Genomic DNA, 22,930 nt, shown 5'->3' with positions numbered 1-22,930 from the left:
CTCTGACATTCGAGCCCCTGCTTAATGTGGTTCTTCCAACTGAGGAGGCCCCCTCCCCCTCATTTGGGACAGGTTAAACACAGTCCTGCTTTCCTGTAGTCCTACAATAATTACAACATTGGTAATCATATTTCACTACCCCTGCATGCAGTACTAAGGCCATTTGTACCCAACACCAGCCAAAGTTGATCCTTTGACAGCTGTAAACGATGAATATGTAAACAGAGCAGGAGCAAACCGTATTTACATAAACACAGCTATAGTCTCTTCCCCTCCCAGCTAGCTGTCAGGGAGGCATTCATTCAGACCCTGCTTTCACATGTTTAACTGGATAAAAGCTGTACATGATGAGTGTGCCTGCTGTGTCAGGACAGAGAATGGAGTCACAGATTGTTACTGGTGGTGCAAGGCAAGGTTGCATACTCTCCCTACTTCTCCTCTGCATTGTCACAGACTTTGTGATGAGAAGAGCAATGGCTACTGCCCAGATCACTGGTGTTATTTGGGTAAGAGATAAGACCTAGATTTTGCAGATGATACAGTCGTGTTGGATACCAACTTGGTTGGAATGAAAAGACTCTTTATGAGCAAAAAACCAGAAGCTGCCAAAATGGGACTTATCCGTACACAGAAGATCAAGATCATGGAGATAGGAGAGAATGCTGTCAACACTGGTTGATATGTGATTGATGGAAAAGAGTAAGAAAGAATTAATTACTTCAGCCTTCTTGGAAGTACAATATCTACTAATGGTCAGCTTGCTAAAGAAGTGAAGGAAGAATCAGCAAAGCCAGTGGATTATTTTCCCATTTGTCAAATATCTGGAAGAGTAAGAAGATACATCTACACACTTAAAATGAGATTGTACAATGCTATTATCCTCCAATAAAATTTTACAGCTTGGAAACGTGGCAGATGGTGGAAGTGTACGAGAGGAAGCTGAATGAATTTCAGCAGTGCTTTTTAAGAAGAAACTTTGTCAGCACACTGGGGACTGAATAATCAGACAGAGATGGTTACAGTGGTTCAGCAAGGTCATCAGGCTACCCCATGGCAGAAGGACAAGATGCATCTTAGGTTGGCTTCCACCTGGAGGGAAGAGAAGCCAGGCAGGACAAAGAATGACCTATCACAGGATGATCAAAAAGGAAGTTGTCTCCATTATGGCAACATCTGATGGAGTCAAACATCTTGCTCTGGACAGACAGCAGTGGGGAAAATGGGTTGCCTTATGTGCCACCAGGCACAGGAGACTCTAAGTAAGGAGTCTATAGGGCAGCCATAACTCTCACAGCCATAACTCACACAGGCTGTCTAAGTTACACCTGGAACCTCTCCAGCCACCTGGAACCTCTCCAGCCAGTATCAGGATGGTGCACAGGTGGTTTAAAGCCACCATAGACCCCTCCCCTTTCCCCTGGGCTGGAAGTTCTTTGCTTTGTCTCTTGGCACAGCAAAGAATCTCCCCCAGTATTTTCAATACAACACATAGCACGTCTCGTAGACCATTTTCCCCCTGAACAAGACTCAAAATCAGCTAATTGCAGAACTAACTTTTTGAAATTATTTGAGGCTATTTTTTTCATAACATAAAATTCAAACTGCCAGCATGTGTTTCTCTAATACGCAATCAGAAAAGCTGATTTTCCAAGGAGAAACAAAGATATGATTGATATATAATGAATCAATCTGATGGGATTCTGATAAGATGGCTTACTTTGTGTGTGTTCTTTCATTTGTTTTGTTTTGTTTTATAGTCCTTGGGCTGCGAAATGCTTTTGTAATACAACATGAAAATAGATATCAACAGTGCATCGGAGTCTTCCTTCTACAAGCACAAACAGAGACTGTCAAAGTAAGTCCTGTATTTTATGAGACCTTTTTAAAATTACATTTATCAAGGGAAAGATCTCTTCTAAAGAGAATTTTACTTTAAGCAACTATATCTGACAGAAATATGACCTGATTTACTCTCTTCCCTAAAACAAATCATTGCACATGTTATAGAGTTTGTAATTACAGTACCCATGTACTGATTTTAAGTGAGGACCTCCAGCAGGTCACATACTAGCTTTTCAAATTCTGACTTTTTAAAGTTCAATTCTTGCATAACAGGAATCAAGAAACGGAGCCATTCCCAAAAATTAAAACAATTTTTATGTAATAATGTTAAGACCATAAAACTGACATTTGTCCATCTAATTGCCCCACACCACAGTCTGAAAATGTATATTATCATTTTTGCATATATATTATTATATACATTTATAAAACGATTGCAATTACATACCAGTGGGTATGGTATGAAAACTGATCTGTCTCCAAGAAAGTGAGTTTGATTCCAAGAGTATGTAAGTTACCCTTCATCTGCACACCAGCCTGCATTCTGAGTAATAGACCATTACATTTTATTATTTATTTGCAGCATCTAAATGTGGGCTAGGCGCTTCATGGAACATAACAGATTGGCTCTATATGTTGTATTTCATTCATTAGCACCTGGAAGAATAAAATGAGACTTTCAAATAACACTAATGCTTAAAAATACAGAACATGGTAGACAGAGTGCCCCAGGGCAAGGCAATAAATACACCCTTTCTACTTCTAAGTCACTGGCTCACATCTGAAACAGGTTCTGAAAGTAGTTACAGTCTTGCTACAATACTTAGCCTTCCAACATTGGCAGTGTTCCAGTTTAGTTCCATCTTCTCCGAGTCCTGCAACATATGTTTGAGCACTAAAATCCTGATATTAAACAGCATCTTCATTATAGGTTAATAATAATGCAACAACACATTGTCTTTCAGTTCCACATTCTTTTTAAAAGGTAGATCGCATTGGAGAGTATTTTGGGGGCCTCCGTGAAATGAGCTGGACCCATTTATGCACTTCACGATCAGCACAATTTTCAACTAGCTCAGCCAAGGGGCCCTGATGTTTACAGCTGGTATTGTGGGTCTCAGAATAAAAACACTGTCTGCGACCCTCTGACAACTTTGTAGATCAGGATCTTGAAGTATCTGGGGCACTTCAAAGAGAGCCAGTACACTGCATGGAGCACCAGAGTGATATGTTCTCATTGACCTGTCCTATTCAGAAAAGGCTACTGCATCCTGAAGCAGCTGAGGACAGCTCTTAGATTTACTGGATTTTGTGGGATGTTCCACGTTACAGCTAAATCAGGCTCCCTGTGCTGCTGCACAGCGCAGTCAGACGACATTCAGCAGACATATGAGAATGCAAGAGATAAGTTCATGGAAAAGTTGCACAAAGTAACTTTGGCAGAGCTAGGAGTAGAATCCAAGTCTCTCATATGGCAGACTAAGTCTCATTCGCACAGCTGTTCTGCCCATCAGAAAGGCTCTGCCCAGTCTATTTGGTTGGCTTTTCTGACCCATACCACAAGATCACACCCTTCCTCCTAGAGCCAGGAATTAAGCCCAAGAATCCTGAACCCAACATTTCACTATTGCGTAACACACAGCTGTATCACTGTGACAGGGTGTACCAGGCCCTCTGCTGGAGACTTTGCGATCCTGCCACACCCTGCCTGAGGAAAAGAAGCAGTGAAGGTGGGTCCTCCAGGTCTGCCTAGAGAGACTGCAGGGAAGCGGCCACTCAGACTGAAGCAGGCACAGTTAAAAAGAGCTGCAGGGCTGAGCAGGTCAATTTCTGGCAGGACCAGAGGAGTAAGGAAGGTGCCCCCTTGTTAGTGCTCTAGTGAGAACCAGAAGACAGGTTCTGGTGACACTGGCATTCCGTGAGGAAGGAAGGGAGTTGAGCACTTCAGGCCTGAGGTAAGGGTGAAGAGGAAGGGGTTACGTGGGAAATGGCTCAAGGAACAGCAGCAACAATGGAGTTAAAGGAAGCAACATATGATTGCTATTTGTTGGGTCCCTGGGTTGGGACCTGGAGTAGTGGGTGGGCCAGGGTCCCCCCTATTGGTGGAGTGGCCAAAGCCCCGAGAAGGAGACAAGTTTCATGTAGAAGCCCAAGCACAAAGCTGGAATTTAAAGGGCTTTAGGACATGGCTGATGACCCTGTAGAGTACTAACCCTTTGTTGAACTCTGTTACCCCAGGAAGGGGATTGACCTTGAAGGAGTAACCTGGCTGGAGAGCTGGGTTGAGAAGAATTGATGTCTCCAGGGAGACAGCCCTATGGGCACTGTTCCATACCAGGGCAGAGAGGGGCCTAAAGCTAGCTCAGAAGGGCTGAGAACTGAGCCTAGAGACAGGGCTGCAAATACCAACCAGGGCACAGGGATAGGCCCTGTTGGACTTTTTCTTTCTTTTTTTTTTTTTTTTTACCTTGGAAAGGGTTTATTTGTTCATTTGATTGTGTGTGACCTGACCAGAGGGCTGGGCCACTGAAGATCCACCTGATAAGGTTAACAGCTGTCAGGGGGCGCTGGGAGCAGAGAGTGAGTGTGCAGGTACGCACCTGACAGGAGGTGCTCATGAGAGGTGAGTGTCCCCTGTCACAATCACCCAATTCAAAGTGCGTCTCTCACCCTCCTCCTCCCCTTTCTGGCTGCTCCACAGACAAGATAACCATTACTCCCTTAGATCAAAAGTTAGAGGTCTGTGCTAGAAATAGAAAAGATCCAGTATTCAAACATTGTTCATGACTTATATGCGGGTTCCTTAGAGTTGCACATGACTGCAGTTGTTTTTCTATTTTTAAAATAGGTTTATTTAATTCATCCAGTGAGAAAACCTCCTTAAAAACAGATTAAAATGCTTTTAACTATAGAACCTATCAATCATGGTGTAGTATGCAATAAAACACAGTTTGGCTTCTTGCCACACATTTTGATGGCTTATGTCAAACACTGATTGGATTGAAGATTGAGAGGTATGGCTGGGTTGTTTTTGTTTTGTTTTTTTTGCCCGTTGTCTTCCCTGAATACGGTGCTACTCTGTCTGACTCTGGAGATGATGAATGGAGACAGTCATGGCTAGATCTGTAGCCAATAGGACACAGGAGCTCAGCTTTTAACCTCCTGGCCATCCAGGTGGGAAGAGACATTTCTGAGTATTACTTTTCATTTGGTGTCCTGGAGCAGTGAGGAGTCCATTAGGTCCCTGAGACTCTCACCATCTGCACCAGCAGGGACAGATGCTCTCCGTTATGGATCTTCAGAGCACTGCTCTCCCATCGACATAGCGTTGTCCACACCAACACTTTAGTCAGTGTAACTTAGGTCAGTCCAGGGTGTTTTTTCACACCCCTGAGTGACATAAGTTTTACCAACACAAGTGCTAGGATAGTCATAGAGTAACAGTATTAACAAGGAAGACTGTCTGTTGCTCATGGGTAAGAAGACACCATCTACAAATATGACCAGGGTCATCTCTGCACTACAGTGCAGTTAGAAGCCCAGCTGGGAATATTACACTCTGGCTTCTCAATCATGTTTTCTATGGGAAAGCTAGAGACTGCATGGTAATTGAACTGAACTTGGATTGTGCTTCAATTTTGTTCTGCCCTTTATCTGCTTGATATTGTTACCTATGCTCCACTCTTTGCACATATAGGCTAATCAACAGTGGAAAGTACCTATTTTTGGATCATAGAAAAGTTATTTGTGTTACTAAACAAAATTCTGGTCCTGATTCTCCACTGTGTGACTACTTGAGTGAATGGCCTTGGAATAAATGAGGATAGCAGGGGGTCTACTCTGGCATAAGGTCTGTACCAGACCTCAGTCCAATGAAGGATCATGAGTTTTGAAGGATCATGAGTTCCTCCTCCAATGATGGGGGTGAGGAGATGGGTGGTGCAGGAGGCGGCAGAGAGTTTCCCTATCCACAGAGATTTTGGTTGTTTTAAGGCCACTTTGCACCACTTATGCAGCGTAATATGCCCTGAGCCAGACTGGAGAATCTGGATCCCAGGTTTATGGAACAATTTATGGACATAAATCAACCTTCTCTTCTAGAGGTAAGCTATGAGAAGGTGCCCCATCAAACACTGTACAATGTATTTTTATAGATTCAAGACTCTAAAAGTTCAGGTATCTTAGTTATTAAAACTTTTTTTAGGACCTCAGGGTTTATCAAGCATTATTTTTCCTCTTACAGAAAACATGGATGTCAGAGATAGAAACTGCGGTCTCCAATTATGCCAACAGACATGAAACTCAGAAAAGTTCCTTTTTCTGTTTGCCAGCTGAATCCTCTGAAATTTAATTGCGTATATACAAAATTGACAGATCCAGGTTGAAGCCAGTCTACATGGTGATAACAAAATTATTTATTTTAACAATCCTTGTTAGTTTCTGATAACAATGGCCCTATGACCTGACTGGTTGGAGGCTGGACATGGTGCATCTTATCCAAAGTGGAGCACAAAAGGTCTTTTACCAAAAGAAGGAATAAATGTCAAGGCGTCTCACTTTGGCTAAACTGGTCAACAGACCTCACATGGGTGGTTTTCCCAAAGATAATGTATTGTTCTAGAGTTGTCAGAGCTCTCTGTCTTCAATATTGTACTTCAATCAGTGATTAGACTTTGGTATTTGGATGGCTACTTCTTACCTTTCTTAGACAGCTCAATTTCACTTCAGATTTCACTTTGGATTAAGATAGTTCAGTGTGACTTAATATTTCAGTGGTCAAACCAAGCATTCAGGATATAACCAACATATCTACATGCTACACAGGATCAGTTTCTTAAGATAAATTATAAGGAGGCAAAGCACCTACAGGGTTTACATTCAAACAGCTGCAGAATGTAAAAGTATATTTGAGATTTACTCAGCACCAGATTACGGGACTCAGTGTAAGCATGAGGAAGGATTACAGGATCATACTGAAAATTAGAGCCCCATGTTATTTTCTTTTTCACAAATATGAAATAATACCAAATAAAACGAAATAAAATGCCACTCACTCAAATTTGGCCCTATCACCCTTCTGACATAATGATGGAGAGGCAGCTGGGCCAAATGTGAGTGGCACTGCAACCACAAACACCCGACTGCAACACCTGGAGCAGGAATCTAGGCCCAGCCTCACAGGACAGGAGACACCACTGTGGGGTGAGGGCAGGGTGGCCTTGATCTGCAAACCCTGCCCCCAGGGCCATGTGGGGGAGAATGGATAAAACAAAACAAGAAGTTTCTAAAAAATAAAATAAAATGAAAAATTATATATCACATAAGAAGAAATTCACGGGGCTCTACTGATGACTATGTAGACTATGTATACAATGCTGGTTATGAGTGTGTAGAAGAATTTGAATATTCAACCCCAGGATATAAAATTTTCAGTAGAAACCATCAGTTTTTAGTGCTGTCTTCACTACAGTGTTAACTCAGACTCTTAGTGGGGTATTACCCCTACCCTAGCTGCTGTCCACACACAAAACCCTCTTACACGGTGTGGTGCTGGCTCTACACCCGGGCTAGCAGGCCTGTCCTGAGTTACATGCTGAAGTCCAAGTGCTGCTTACACCTGTGCTGGTAACTCACCCGCTTTCCAATGAGGACTCAGACTCCATCACTTGAATGCTGATAGTCCTCCAGTGTCTCTCCCCTCCCCAACCCCGTGCCCAGAAGGACAAAAGTTCTCCCACAATTCACTAGGAAACAATCAGAGCTGCTCAGCTTAATGCAGCACTAAGAACCATGGGATATGATCCCAGAAGTCCTAGCACCTCACATGGGTTTGTGCAGCACCAGTGAGGAGACAATAATTTAGGTATGGCTTTGCAATGTGGCTGCTTACACCCAAACTGGGATAACCTTGGTGCTTAGACTTGAGTGCCAATCATTCAGGATAACACTGCAGTGAAGACAGACCTACAAAAGGGTGTTCAGGTGCAAAGTAAAAGATGCTTGTTAGACTAGGAAGCAGACTTTGAGCCTCCCTCACTCATGCCAGAGCAATACAGACTACACTGGACATAATATAAAGGTAACACTGTCAATGACAGAAGGGACTGACTGCTACACACTACTCGGCCAATGTCCAAAATAACACAACAGCCACCTCAAGTAACTGAGTGTGGAGACAGATTTTGAGATAGAGGGGAAAAGCAAATCACTCTGAATGAAATTGGTGAATGCTGAAATTGAGTAAATAATGGCCCTTATCACCTCCTTGCAATAGTGAAAAGTTTCTTGGCAATTCCTCCAGGAGCAAGAAGCTGGAAAGCCAAGTGTGCTCTCTAGTTTTTTGCTTCCTGACAATCAGTTTCTAAACTAATACAACCCACAGTTCAAAATAATGTTGTTTAAGATGGGACAAGATAAGTGTGAAAATTACAAAACTGGTCTATTAGAAAGATCTAATTTTATTATCATTCCTTTAACAGATTAGAAAACAAAAGTAACATTTCAACAAGCATCTGTCCATCATACTTTACACAGAATTAGTTGATGCATGGTATCATTTTCTTGTCCACAACTTTAGTCACCACCCAGTTGCAGAGTTTAGGAATTGCAGTGCATACTGGACTAAACTCTTTCACAACGTAAGGCACAACTACATGATCACTATTAGTAAACACAACACTGAAAGTAAGACTTAAAAATCAAATTGATGAAAAAATGTTCATGCAGAGTCTATCTACACATACATAAGTTTTGTAGTATGCCCATTATGAGTGTATGATCCAGTTTAAAAGAAGTGCAGTGTTCCGTAGGTAAAACTGCATCATAAGGCAAACGTAACACATTATCTCTAAATAGTGGGTTAAAAACATAAAGCTTTTTTTCAATTCTATTTTATACAATTACACAGAAAATTAGTCAATTTTATGCCCAATATTCACATCTGCAATGATAATAAACTGATCATTAAAATTCAGAAAAGAGACAAACAAGGCAATATAATTTGTAGCACGCGTCCATTAAAGAAATCCATTCATGAAGTTCATATCTAGAGTATGGTGAAAAAAAAGGCTAAATTAAGAGTGGATTAATTAGTGGATGATGCTATGACAAAGCTCCCTATACCACTGTTGTAACCCAACAGACCATAACTATGAAAGTTTGTGGTAGTGATTTATTTCCCCTCCAACAGCTAGAGTTGTAGGATTAAAACTACAAAGGTAAAAAAGAACGACCGAGTCTACAATAATTAGAAATTAGTGGATACTGTTTAAGCATACGCAAAAAGACTAAAAGACTAAATTTTTTTTTGGTGACAGACAACTTGCAAATTTGGCAGTCTCTATAACTGTTACATAACACTACAGTGAGGAACCCCTATTAAACTGGACTACTTGGTTGAATTACACACTGAGAGGTAGTTTAAATAAAATCATATATGGCATCGAGTGGTGGGCTGGATTTTTTTTTTATTTTATTTTATTTTCTTACAAAAGTGACAAATCCTATACAAGCAGCATTTTGGACACATTTCTATAAAAAGTTCCGGTATTCACTAACCCAGTGAGACAGTCTTGTAATATCCCTTTGGTGCCAGGAGTTGGGATTTAACAAGGTGATACAACAAAGTACTTTGCAATAGAGCCAACAGCAGGAGCTCTGGACCGGCCAGCACTGGCCTGTTGACAGATAAACAATGAACATACTCTCCACAAGCCACTCTCTTCACCCCTCTAACCCCCCACCCCAAAAGGCATTTAAAAAAGACTGGGATTTTATTTTTAAATTTTTTTTTGGGGGGGGAGGAAACTTCACTACATTTTTTGCTTCTAAAACAACACTCTTCTGAGAGGCTTAACATCAGAGTTTTTTCCCATTTAATATCTTCAAATGTATTCTATGTAATCCAGTGAAAAGATACTCATGAACCTGCTGTATGATGAGTGCATAGTATTATATGGTATGCTGTGGACAAAGGTAGAAATGGTTAATGTTACCTACTAGCAAATCTCTTTGTTTTCTTAAAATCTTAATGTAAAGTGGTGTGTTATGTTTTCTCTCTCTAAAAATGCAAATTGCTTTATTTAGAGCCCTCCCCCAGAGGGCGGGGAATTGACAAATAAAGGTACGTTTCTCTACAAGAATTTTACTTTTCTGTTATTACTATTTCTGAAAAGCAAACCATTTAGTGACTTCTGCTGTAACTGTGTGTATGTGTTAGTTTCATACTTACCCTATAACCTAAGGTGAGTACAAGAGTTCCTACTTGGAAAATGAAAACTGATTGGCATGATTTTTTTTTTAAATATGTAAAATTCATCTCTCATTTTAAATCTTAAGATACAGCTTTATAAACACAGCCGTGCTTTTTAAAGACCATGTCCATTCCTTTGTTATGTGTGTCCTTGGGTTATGCTCCCCTAGGGTGCAGAGCAATTATGAGTGCAACTCCCCTTAACAACAAAGGGGAGTTATATAATTCAAGGAGAAATCCAGCTAAAAATATCTCCCACTGTGGATTGATTACTACATGTATGCATTCAAAATTGCCATTCCATTTATTGTATATTATATTCAGTTATGCTAGAAAGAAAAAAGTGCATAGTGCAAGTGACAATGCTATTTCCTACTCCTCCAGAGGTTTTTGGAGGTTGCAATGAATTAATTCATCAGTTCTCACCCTCTTCCAATCCTAGTGTCATTACAGAGCTTTCACTCGTCACTCTAGACAATTTTTATTTTCCTTCTGGTCTTAAGCTCCAGCATTTTCCTTTCTATCTCCAGGTATTTGTCATAAATTTCAAATGTTGTAAGAAGCATGTATTCCCATATTGCATTTAAGTTACATTAACAAACTAGAAAGTACTTGAGTTTCTTGGGGCCCCTACTGTGCTCTGGAGAATATTCTACTTTAGGGGTCACTTCTTTTATGTCAAGCAACAGGTTGGCAAATGGCAATCAATTGTTTTTGGCAATAATCTGCAAAAAGCTACTTCACATTTTTTTCCCCAAAAATCTTTTCCTGCTTCACTAAGAAAAGATTTTCCAGTGAGATGATCTCAATAGTCTAAGTCATTCAAAGAGTGACAAAATTATTCCCCCTAATGAGCACCTGGTACTCCAGGATCCATTACAACTGGATCAGTCCGCATCTTCCAAGAACTGGATTTGGGCAGGAGGATTGTATTTAAAAAACAAAATAAAACAAAAAGAACCCCACACATCTCTCTCTCAGAAAAGTGACTGAGTCTCTAACTCTAACAGGTGCTTCCTCCAGGTCTTTCTATCTCCAGGTTGGAGTTTTTTTCCATTATAATTTTTTTATTTTTCTCTTTCTCCTTGGTGCCCCTAGTAGATGAAGGATCTTTGGACAACAGGAGTCTGCAGGAAACCAACACTGGAGGAGAAAACATAGCAACGTAGCAGCTAAGATCAAAGGAGCTCCTGCTCAGACCAGCTACACACTACTGTATTGCCTTCCACCTGTACAGAAATGTGGCATACAGCTTTAGCTGTTTGGTGCAGAAATGCAGCAACAGAAGCTGTCTCAGCAGGATCTCCAAGCCAGTGGCCCTAGGCTACTCAGAACTCCAGGCCAAGGTGAAACATAGCAGCAACGGCTGACTCCAACGGCAGAAATGTGGCAGGCAAGCCTTAATTTATGTGGGGCAGAAATTCATCAGCAGGACCTGGTATCTGAGAGCAACAAGTCAGAGGTCCTTGGCCATTTTTCTGTTCTGACTGGGTTGAAATATGGTGTCAAGGAGGATCTCCAGCCAGTTAGTCAGAGGATTAGGAAAATCCCATGGGGCAGGACCTCTCACTCCTTTCAGACTGCTTTGGCCCAGTTGTTCCAGAAAAGATCTTAGCCAGTTCTTCTTGTGCTTGGCATCCTGCAGCCCTTCCCCATCAATGGTTCTGTCAGCCCCCTCTCTCTGAGGGCAGTTCTGACTCCTACAGTTAAAAAACTACAGTTAAAAAAAATCCCCACTCCAATGGCTCAGATTCACCATACTTATTACCAGTCACCACTAGAGCATGGCAGCCTGAGGGTTCTGAGCACTGACTATGTTCCACCTTTCAGCTCCTTCACATGTGATTTATGTAGCATGGCCTCTCTCTGCTAACTTACCAGTGCCAGTAGACCTTCTCTTTCCTGTCTGGCCTCCTTTAGGTCAGTGGGTTTTACCTCACCTGCCTTTGTACTACACCAGCCAATTGTTTTTCTTACCAATGACAGCTGGAATCTACAGGCAGAGGTGCAATTAAATTTTTCTCCTTCCACTTCCCTTCGTGAGTACCATATTGTATATATATATCTTCCTGCTGTATTTTCCACTGCATGCATCCGATGAAGTGGGTTTTAGCCCACGAAAGCTTGTGCCCAAATAAATTTGTTAGTCTCCAAGGTGCCACAAGTACTCCTCGGTTTTTTTGCTGATACAGACTAACATGGCTACCACTCTGAAACCTGTCTACCATTTCTGAGGTTGTTAATTCATGTCTTCGATAAGATGGCATGAATGAAGATGGCTAATCTTTCATAATATTTATTCATTAGAACTTTTAGTCTTTTTACCCTTGGGCAGTTAGCAGGGGAGCTAGAGAGGCAATGGGTCTGGAAAATGACGAGGAATAACCCAGTTGCAATGGATCATAGAGCAGCAGGAGCCCACTTCAGAGAAGGAAAAATTACAGGTACATACATTTTACTTTTTCTGCCTACACAACAAAGAGAGGTACGTATATGCATTGCTTTTAAACTCCTCCAGCACAAGTAGGGAGAAAAAAATATGACAGTAACGGAGCCTAAAATCGTATCCTCACTTCTTAATTAAGTCTGACTGTTTTGTATATAAAACAGCAGCAGTTTCAACCACCATTCTGAGCAGACCAAATCATGAAACTATTGTACCAAGAAAGACCCAGGATTAAGAAAAATGCAAACACCACAGGTTCAGAAGAAGCAGTGGAAAGACCAAGTCAGTTAGGGATAGAATAATCCCAACCTCTTCCAGTTAATGTGGGGGACAAGAAGAAGAGATCATATAAAATGCTGGAGTCTCCGAATATAGGTCATTAGTAGGAAACCTAGCATAGGACAGTTGGGTGTTCCTCAAAGACCAACCAAGGACCTTTAAGGGCTTCTATGGTTAGTAGGGAAAGAAAAAGAATAGAACTGAGGATAATTTTTTGTATATGTCCACAGATAAGAAAATCTGGAAAGTTATATTCTATTCAACAAATCTATCAATCAATATGGGAGAGCTTTATGCAACATTCCTAGAACAGAAGCCAAACTTGCAGTCCCGTTTCTAGCTTCACAGAATCATAGAATATCAGGGTTGGAAGGGACCTCAGGAGGTCATCTAGTCCAACCCCTTGCTCAAAGCAGGACCAATCCCCAACTAAATCAAGCTTGTCTGTACAAATGCTAGTACCTTACAGTACATGTAAAGGTACTCCAATATACAAATGCTGTAGTTGGGCAATGATTTAGGCACTGATATTGCTATAAGCTCTATGTGGCCAGACTGCTGTGTTCACACAGAGCCCCGTGCAGGTCAGCGGGGTTCCATGTGGGTACAGGTGTTTGCCACTATTGCAGGATTGGAGCCTTAGAGAGAAAAATTCAAGAGCAAAAGAGGAGAAAAACTCCTAAAGAAATTACTAGGGGATTTAAAAGTATGGTAGTTATGCAATCAAATGCAACAATTAAAATGTAATTATGCCACTGAAACAGCAATATTTGATACACAAAATCCTTGCAAATTTTTGCAACTTACTGTTTTGAAAGAAACAAAAACTGCAATATCACATACACGTTTCTTTTGAACACAAAAATTAAAGATTAAAAAAATACATTGTTACTTCTCTGTTTAAACTTTATTTACAAATAACTGGGTGTTCCTAACTTAGACATAAAAGCTCTTTCCTGGGTAAATGGCAATAAGCTGAGGATGATCTGAGCCTGTCTCACAAAAAATACAATAGTTTTACTTAGTATCAATAAAACATTTTAAAATATACTAAATTTTGCAAGTGTTACAATCATTGTTCAAACTGAATAGTAGTCTGAGTGCTGTAGGAAGTGCATCAACAGAAATTCTAATTCTAGCGTAACGTTAAGTGCCATTTGAGATAATCAGTTATCCTTGTAAGTCGTTAAAACAAGTATCACAGACACGGACAGGCTTCTTAGAAGAAGGAGTTAAGGCATTCTTTGCGGAGCACTCAGCACAAAAGATATTTCCACAGTGTCTACAGTGATGCTGTGAAAGATGAAAACAACAAATACTGAATTGTCAAATACTGTATAGTGGGCACAGTACATGAAAAGAAATTATTACATAAAGTATCAGATCAATTACATTTTTTAATTTCAGATGTGCATTTAAATTATTAACACTGGGGGCTAAGTGGCACTTTGGATTTATATACAACTCCATCTCTCAAGAGCATACGGGTAACATTTTCAGAAGTGTTTAAGTAGCTTAGGAGCCTAAGTCTCATTGACTTTTAAGGACTCGTAGCCTCCTAAATTACTTTTAATGGGATTTAAGAGTTACTTGAAAGTTTTACGCTCAATCTTTGTTAGGTCCATGATATGCATGTTTCATGGGCTTAATCAAATCCCTTCAAATGGCTGAAACCACTCTATAATTCAATACAATTAGCAGTTGTGATAGACTATATCCTGTAATATACTGAACAAATCTTATAGAATTAAGATAACTCAGTGAAGCTTAAGTTAAACCGTACTGAATTAGTTTAACACCCGTGGGGACGCTGTATTAAAAATACAATTGTGTATCTGTTGTTGTGGCATGGTATGCACCTTCTGCAGTAGGGAGAGGGGGATGTTAATGAACTTTCTCCATTATCAGTCTTTGAAGCCACCCTTCTAGATGAAATGCGTATACTAGTTCAAACTGGATTCTCCAGGGATCAACAGAAAATACTTTTGGACAAAAGCCTGGGTTTTAATCTGGCTCAGGGCCTTCTTCCAACGGACAGGACCCCTGGTCCACAGAGGGCCCCAAACCTTGGAAAGACTTTGCCTGCTGAGACTTCTTAAGACTATGTGCTTGTTCTGTGCTGAAGCTCTGATGAACTTGTAACCAATGCCCTTAAAATGGGATATTAAATGACTGCACTTGCCAGAGCCCGTGTGAGAGCTGGCATGAATTCTGGCAAACTTATTAGCATGCATGTAAGTTCTTTTATTGTTTTTAGTATGTTTTCTCTGTAATGTTTTTACCTTAAGAATAAAGTGGATTTGATTAAAGAACTGTGTGGCAACTTATATGTGTAGCAATTACACTGTTCTCTGTGTCTGAAAAGACAGATGTGTGGTGTCCTAGGGTATCTATCTGTTCTGGGATTGACACAGTGAAGGCAGGGAACTGTCCAGCCTGAGAATGCCCCGGTCAGAAGGGAGAGAGACTCCTGTCTCCACCCAAGAAAAGCAGCACCTGGGGAGCTGAACACCAAGCGTGGATGCCCTTGCTGAACCAGTGAGCAGCAACACAGGTGCAGTTTCCCTGAACTGTGACTCAGGAAACACCAAAGGACTGCAAAGGGGGAAGTAGGACAGGATTACACTGACAGAGCTGTGTGTGACTCTTGTATTTCTAGATCTAGTCAGTGCTTAAAAAGTACTTCAAAGTCAAAATATAAGACTAAAGTCATGCCTGATGTAAGCGAGAATCATTATTGATTTCAACAGAATTACACTCATTTACATCAGGCCTGAATTTAAATTTACAGAAATAAGCCATACTGATGTAAGTATCTTTATATTGCTAAAACCTGTGTCCACACAAGGGAGTTGTACCACTTCAACTATATCTCGTTCTACACAGATATCGTTAAAGCATCACAAAACACCCGTGTGTACACAAAGCCTTGAGCAGTTTATTTATAACATCTGAAACAATACAAACCATTTATGTTTCTGAGCTGTATTGAGGTTTAGGAGTACCTTTTAAAGATGCTCTTTAACTTTGCTTCAACTCCAAAACAGTTCAGAAAGAAAAAAGTTCTAGAGAATCCCCACAAAGGCACACATACCCTTCTGATGGTCACTGAGAAGCCTTTCCCACAGGCCATACAGTTCTGTACCTCATTGTCTTCTGCCCATTTCCTGTTTAGGGCTTGTGTGTGTTTAATCTAGATGAATAAAACAAATACAGACTTTTTTAAATGCAAGTCCATTTCTTACTAATGTCCTCTACTACATCACCCATGCTGTACGCATCAGGATAAAACACTGAGGATTAACCATGGCGATTCAGCAGTTATAATGCAAGCTCACAGTTATTTAAATAAAAAAGAACTTTCTGAAGTCCAAACTACGGGCTGAATTCTGAACTTACATGAAAGCTCCCATTGATATCAACTGCCTCCTGAGGTGCACTGGGCCTCATTTTAACAAGTCTGGAGTGACAAGTCAAAATAGTTTTCATCACTACATATTGGTATTGACATGCGTAGTCACCACAATGTGATTTATACCTGTAGCGACTGGTTTTCTCGGCCTAGCTCTTGCATCGCTGCAGTTGTATTGTCCAGCTTTTTTTTCAGTTCCAGGAGTTTGGCTTGAAGCTTTTCAATTTCTCCCTCACTTTTAATACACCTGAAGATGGATAGCCAGTAGTAAATTAAACGTATACAAAGCAATTCCTATCCTATTGGGCAAAATGTCACCACTGAAAGGTTTGGCCATGTATCCATAACAAATAAATATATGACCGTAATTAACCATTGTATTTCTTTGCTGGGAAATTGATGTAGTATTTTAACAATTAACCTAAGATCACATCTGAGCCTCATTCTCAGAGGGAGTACCAAATGAGGCACAGTGGGGCCCAGGTTTCAGAGGGGGTCAAGACTGAGTGCACATCCCCCAGTTGGAGCATGCTGCTCTGCACAAGTGCAGAACCAGACAGTCTCATTAAGCAGCAGCAGCAGTTCTGGCAGGCCATTTTGTAGCAAATCAAACAGAAAGGAGGTGAGAGAAAAAAATGAAGGCTACTTGCCTGTAACCAAGGTTCTTCAAGATGGACCGTACATATTCACATTCTCGGGATGTACGCCAACTGGTGCTTTTGAACAATACAGTCTTCAACTAGCAGTGGCTATCTGAATGTTCACACATCCCCTCCATGTTCTCCCCTCAGAAGGCAGGGCTATAAAGGGGGGCGTGGCAGCAGTCACTGGCTCAGTTTCTTCCACTGCTAATGCAGAGCCCGAATAGTTAGGACTTTGCAGGAGAGGGGTAGGGGGGCAGGGAGTATGAATATATGAAGTCCATCTTAAAGAACCTTGCTTATGGGCAACTAACCTTCATTTCTTCTTTGATTGTCCTCTGCACACTCCCACTCTTGGGACAGTCAGCAGTATATAAGGATTTCAGATCAGGGATCAGCAACCTTTGGCATGCAGCCCGTCAGGGAAATTTGCTGGCAGGCCAGGACTGTTTGTTTACCTGCAGCATCCGCAGGTTGGGCTGATCGCAGCTTCCGCTGGCCGCGGTTCACCATTCCAGGCCAATGCAGGAAGCGGCGCAGGCCGAGGGATATGCTGGCCGCCACTTCCTGCAGGCCCCATTGGCCTGGAATGGCCAGTGGGAGCTGTGATCGGCCGAACCTGCGGACGCTGCAGGTAAACAAACCGTCCCGGCCCGCCAGCAGATTTCCCTGATGGGCCGCATGCCAAAGGTTGCCGATCCCTGAGTTAGAGAATGTGGGTCTGCTCCTGCCCTCAGACAAAACAAACAGCATTTGGTGTTGAACTTTGTGGTAAACAGATCTATATTTGGAGTAACCCACAGAGCAAAGAAGACTCACCTTTGTAACTGTTGTTCTTCGAGATGTGTTCCTCATATCCATTCCAATTAGATGTGCATGCCGCATGCAAGTTCGTCGGAGAATTTTCACCCTAGCAACACCCGGTTGGTCGGCTGTGGAGCCCCCTGGCATGGCGCCTTCATGGTGCAAGATATATACCCCAGCCAATCCAGCGCCCCCTCAGTTCCTTCTTGCCAGCTACTCTGACAGAGGGGATCGAGGGAGGGTTTGGAATGGATATGAGCAACACATCTCGAAGAACAAAAGTTACAAAGGTGAGTAACCGTCTTTTCTTCTTCGAGTGCTTGCTCATATTGATTCCAATTAGGTGACTCCCAAGCCTTACCTAGGCGGTGGGGTCGGAGTGAGATATCGCAGAGTGCAGCACCGCTGAACCAAATGCTGCATCGTCTCTGGATTGCTGGACTATTGCATAGTGAGAGGCAAAAGTATGCACTGAAGACCAAGTGGCTGCTCTACAGATCTCCTATATTGGAACTTGCGCCAGGAAAGCTGCCGACGAGGCTTGAGCCTTTGTGAAATGGGCAGTGAGGGGCTTGGCCAGGTTGCCGGCCAGGTTGTAGCAAGCACGGATACAGGATGTGATCCAAGCAGAGACGCACTGTGAAGAGACCGGGAGGCCTTTCATCTGGTCGGCCACGGTGACAAAGAGCTGGGTCGTTTTCCTGAACGGCTTCGTATGCTCAATATAGAAGGCAAGAGCCCTGCAAACATCAAGAGAGTGCAGCCATTGCTCTCGCCAAGTAGCATGTGGCTTCGGATAGAAGACCAGGAGGAAAATGTCCTGGTTGACGTGAAAAGTTGATACCACCTTGGGAAGGAAAGCCGGGTGAGGGCATAGCTGCACCTTGTCCTTATGGAAGACCGTGTACGGTGCTTCCGAAGTGAGGGCTCTGATCTTGGATACGCGCCTCGCCGAAGTGATAGCCACGCGGAAGGGCTGTCTTCCAAGAGAGGTACAGAAGTGAGCAGGTGGCCATTGGCTCGAACGGGGCCCCTGTAAGTCTGAAGAGGACCTGGTTAAGGTCCCATGCGGGGACCGGTTGCCGCACTTGCGGAGAGAGACAGTCCAGCCCCTTAAAAAACCTACCGACCATAGGGTTGGAGAAGACAGAGCGTCCATTTTCTCCTGGGTGGAAAGCCGAGATGGCTGCCAGGTACACTCCAACAGATGATATTGCCAGACCTTGCAGTTTTAGGGATAGGAGATAGTCCAAGATGAGAGGCACGGATGCTTGCAGGGGGGGCATGCTGCGTTGAGCACACCAGCAGGAGAAACGCTTCCATTTGGCCAGGTACGTGGCTCGAGTGGAGGGCTTCCTGCTACCAGTAGGACCTCCTGCACCGAATGGGAGCAGAGAAACTCCAAGTGAGTTAGCCATGCAGCGTCCACGCAGTGAGGTGGAGGGATTGCAGGTCGGGGTGACAGAGGCGGACGTGGTCTTGTGAGATCAGGTCCGGCCAAAGCTGGAGTGGAATCAGGGCATCTACCGATATCTCCAATAGCGTGATGTACCAGTGCTGCCTAGGCCATGCCAGGGCGAACAGGATCAGATGTGTTCTGTCCCTGCGCACCTTGAGTAGGATTTTGTGAACCAGCAGGAATGGAGGGAAGGCATAAAACAACTGGCCCTTCCACGGGAGTAGGAAGGCGTCTGTGAGAGAACCCGGGGAGCGTCTCTGGAGAAAGCAAAATATCTGGCATTTCCTATTGCTGCGCAAGGCAATCAGGTAGACCTGGGGAAACCCCCAACTCAGGAAGAGGGAGTGGATGACATCAGGACGGATCGACCACTCGTGGGACTGGAAGGACCTGCTGAGGTGGTCCGCCACTGTGTTCTGGACCCCTGGGAAAAAGGACGCCACCAGGTGGATGGAGTGGGCTATACAAAACTCCCACAGGCGAATGGCTTCCCGAAAAAGGTGGGACGAGTGACATCCCCCTTGCTTGTTGATGTAGAACACGGCCGTGGTGTTGTCTGTGAGGACCGCCATGCAACGGCCATGTAGATGCTCCCGGAATACTTGACACGCCAGGCGCACCACCATCAGCTCCTGTACATTGAGGTGTAGAGAGAGTTCGGCTGTGGTCCATAGACCCTGCATCCGGAAGTCCCCGAGATGGGCGCCCCATCCTAGGGATGATGTGTCTGTGACTAGAGACAATGAGAGTTGAGGAGTATGGAATGGGACTCCTTTGCATACTGCTCTGGGGTCTAACCACCAGCGGAGAGAGGCTAAGGCTGTTTCCAGGATGGTGACCACCATGTTTAGGCTGTCTTGACTTGGGCGATAGACTGTTGTCAGCCAGGCCTGAAGTGGGCGGAGCCGCAGTCTGGCATGCCTGGTCACATTCGTGCAGGAGGCCATGTGCCCCAGAAGGCTTAAGCACATCCTTGCCATTGAGGTAGGAAAACTTTGGAGGCTCTGGATGAGACTCGCCAAAGACTGGAAGCGGGCGTCCAGTAGAAGAGCTCGGGCGAGTCTGGAATCTAAGACTGCCCCAATTAACTCTATTCTCTGGGTTGGATCCAGAGTTGACTTTTCTATGTTGAGGAGGAGGCCTAATCGACGAACATAGCCATGGTCGCTTGGACGTGGGACTGTACCTATTCCCTGGTGCAACCTTGGATAAGCCAATCACTGAGATAGGGGAATACTTGGATTTACTACCGATGGAGGGAGGCTGCCACGACAGCCATACATTTGGTAAATACCTGGGGGGCCGTAGAAAGACCAAATGGAAGGACCATGAACTGATAGTGTTTGCAGTTGACCACAAAGCGAAGGAAACTTCTGGGCGCCAGATGAATCGCTACGTGGAAATATGTGTTCTTCATGTCGAGGGCGGCGTACCAGTCTCCAGGGAAGGTATGATGGTCCTCAAGGGCACCATGCGGAACTTCAACTTTACCATGAATTTGTTGAGTCCGCGTAGGTCCAGGATAGGCTGAAGCCCGCCCTTTGCTCTGGGGATTAGGAAGTAACGGGAGTAAAAACCCCTGCCCCTTAACTCCCTTGGAACCTCCTCAATTGCTCCCACGGTTAGGAGCATCTGCACTTCCTACGTAAGGAGTTGCTCATGAGAAGAGTCCCTGAAGAGGGATGGGGAGGAAGGGTGGGGAGAAAGAAATTGGAGAGAATATCCCTTTTCCACCGTGTGAAGAATCCAACGGTTTGTAGTTATGAGGGACCATGCACGGTGGAAACAGGATAAACAATTCTTGAATGGTGGGGAAGGATCCTGACTGATGTCCAGTACGCTGTCCTCGGCCGAACCTTCAAAAGTTTTGTTTGGGCCCCGCCAGAGGTCTAGCTGGGCCTTGGTTCTGCCCTGGCTGGTGGTTGGTGGACTTCTTCCTGCCACCTCCCACACGTCTCCTGTAAAAGTCCTGCCTCGGCCAAGGAGGGGGATAGGAACATGACCAGTGCCATGGTTCCAACTGAGGAGCTGACGGCCGGATCAGGGATGGTTTGCCCCGGGATGGTACCGCATGAACAGGAGCCGGTGCCGCCGTTTGCAGTGATGTCGACTGTCATCACTGTCCCTTGCCACCGCAAAGGTATCTGGCATTGATGGAAGCCAGGACTCGACTACACTATGAGTCGGGGAAACTCAACGGCTCTTCCCTCGGTGCCGGAGTCAGCGGTGCCGACTTCAGCACTTGAACCCTCGTCGCTCCGCTACCGGATGTGACTCCGAGGGTGGTCCCAGGGGCGCTGGCAACTGCTGAGGTGGAGCAGCTATCTCTGGTCTCCGGTGCCACTTTTGGCCAGGCGAATGAGAACAGTGCCGGACCAACTGCACCAGTTGCAGTGCTGAGGAACTTTGGTGCCGCGGGACTCTGCCAGAGTCCAACCACAGTGCAGTACCTACTGCTGCCACCGGGGCACTGAGGCGCGAGGCGCGCCACTGGGGGATCCAGGCTAAGAGCCGCCTCCATTAGGAGCTGTCTTAATCTAAAGTCCTGCTCCTTCTTGGTCCGGGGCCGAAATCCCTTGCAAATTGCGCACTTGTCCGCCTGGTGGGATTCCCCCAGACACTTCAGGCAGGAGTCGTGGGGGGTCGCCCATTGGCATGGGCTTAGCACAAGATGAACAAGGTTTAAAGCCTGGAGCCTTGGGCATGAGCCCAAGCAGCAGGCGGGGGGGAGGGGAGGAGACCCCTTCTAACCCACTACTATAACTATAACTACTATAACAATTAACAAACTACGAAGACAGTATCACTAGGGAGAGTGGAGAGCAGCAAAGCCGAGCTCCACAGTTCCAACAACCGTCACGGGTGATAAGAAGGAACTGAGGGGGCGCTGGGTCGGCTGGGGTATAAATCTAGTGACATGAAGGTGCCACTCCAGGGGGCTCCACAGCCAACCCACCGGATGTTGCTAGGATTAGGAAATAGTGGGAGTAGAAACCCCGACTCCTGAAATTCACCAGAACCCCTTTATCAGTCTCTCCCCGAGTAAAGAGTTGATTTCTGATTGTAACACCAACTTGTAAGAGGGGTCCTGAATAGGGAGGGAGAGGCTGGTTTGGAGGAAGGGTCTCGAACTGGATGGTATATCCACCCTTTATGGTGTCCAGAACCCACTTGTTCATAGTGAACTTCTGCCAGTCACTGTAAACAGTGGCATAAACAGTCTCCAAAGAATAGGGGGATGGAATCCAGAGTTGGTTTGCTGCTCTCTAACCCCATGTCAAACTGAAGGGCTATCTGTCAGAAGTAGTGGAGGATGAATTCTTTTGTCTCAGCTTAAACTTAAATGGATGCCTCCTATACTGGTGTTAAGATGATGATGACTGCTGTTGTTGTTGTTGCGACTGGTAGTATTGTCTACCTTTGTTGGAATATGAAGAATAATGAGCATAATATTGTCTTTGATATCTGAAGGCAGGTGTAGGAATTCTTCCCTTAAAAAGCTGTAAGAGACCCAGAGACCTAGCACCTGTCTAGTCTCTTTCATTTTCTCTAACAACTCATCCATTTTTGAGCCAAACAAATCATCCCTCTCAAAAGGAAGATCTTCAATCTTCAACCTCATTTCTTAGGGCAGAGAAGAGGTGTGTAGCCATGCATGTCTGTGGATAGTTACTGCTGCAGCTGATATTGTCCTGATCTTGACAATATATCCAAAGCGTCAAAAGACACTCTCAGTGCATGTATAGCAACATTCAGACCCTCTTTAATAAGAGCATTAGACAGTCTGCAGTGTTCC

General features: G+C 44.0%; 2 protein-coding genes across 12 annotated transcripts in view; one reads left to right on the top strand and one right to left on the bottom strand.

The window, feature by feature from the left end:
• Nucleotides 1-6,326, top strand: part of PLEKHG7 (pleckstrin homology and RhoGEF domain containing G7) — a 62,619-nt gene extending 56,293 nt beyond the window's left edge. Inside the window, exons 14-15 of the mRNA XM_043546975.1 lie at nucleotides 1,758-1,855; nucleotides 6,086-6,326. Of these exons, the coding sequence (XP_043402910.1) occupies nucleotides 1,758-1,855; nucleotides 6,086-6,193 (206 nt within the window). The 3' untranslated portion in view covers nucleotides 6,194-6,326. The remainder of the gene's footprint in view (nucleotides 1-1,757; nucleotides 1,856-6,085) is intronic.
• A 1,956-nt stretch (nucleotides 6,327-8,282) lies between these two features.
• EEA1 (early endosome antigen 1) overlaps nucleotides 8,283-22,930 on the bottom strand; it is a 138,601-nt gene continuing 123,953 nt past the window's right edge. For 10 of the 11 annotated variants that reach the window (XM_043546168.1, XM_043546158.1, XM_043546164.1 and 7 more), the window contains 3 exons: nucleotides 16,357-16,477; nucleotides 15,913-16,011; nucleotides 8,283-14,111 (listed from right to left, as the gene is read on the bottom strand). In XM_043546168.1, coding sequence (XP_043402103.1) covers nucleotides 13,989-14,111; nucleotides 15,913-16,011; nucleotides 16,357-16,477 — 343 coding nt within the window. In that variant the 3' untranslated portion in view covers nucleotides 8,283-13,988. The remainder of the gene's footprint in view (nucleotides 14,112-15,912; nucleotides 16,012-16,356; nucleotides 16,478-22,930) is intronic. The other variant, XR_005223296.2, reaches the window with a different exon arrangement.

This window comes from Chelonia mydas, chromosome 1, assembly GCF_015237465.2.
Source record: "Chelonia mydas isolate rCheMyd1 chromosome 1, rCheMyd1.pri.v2, whole genome shotgun sequence".
Classification (NCBI taxonomy): domain Eukaryota; kingdom Metazoa; phylum Chordata; order Testudines; family Cheloniidae; genus Chelonia; species Chelonia mydas.
Note: the sequence above shows the minus strand (reverse complement) of the source record. Positions and strands in the feature narration are given on the sequence as shown.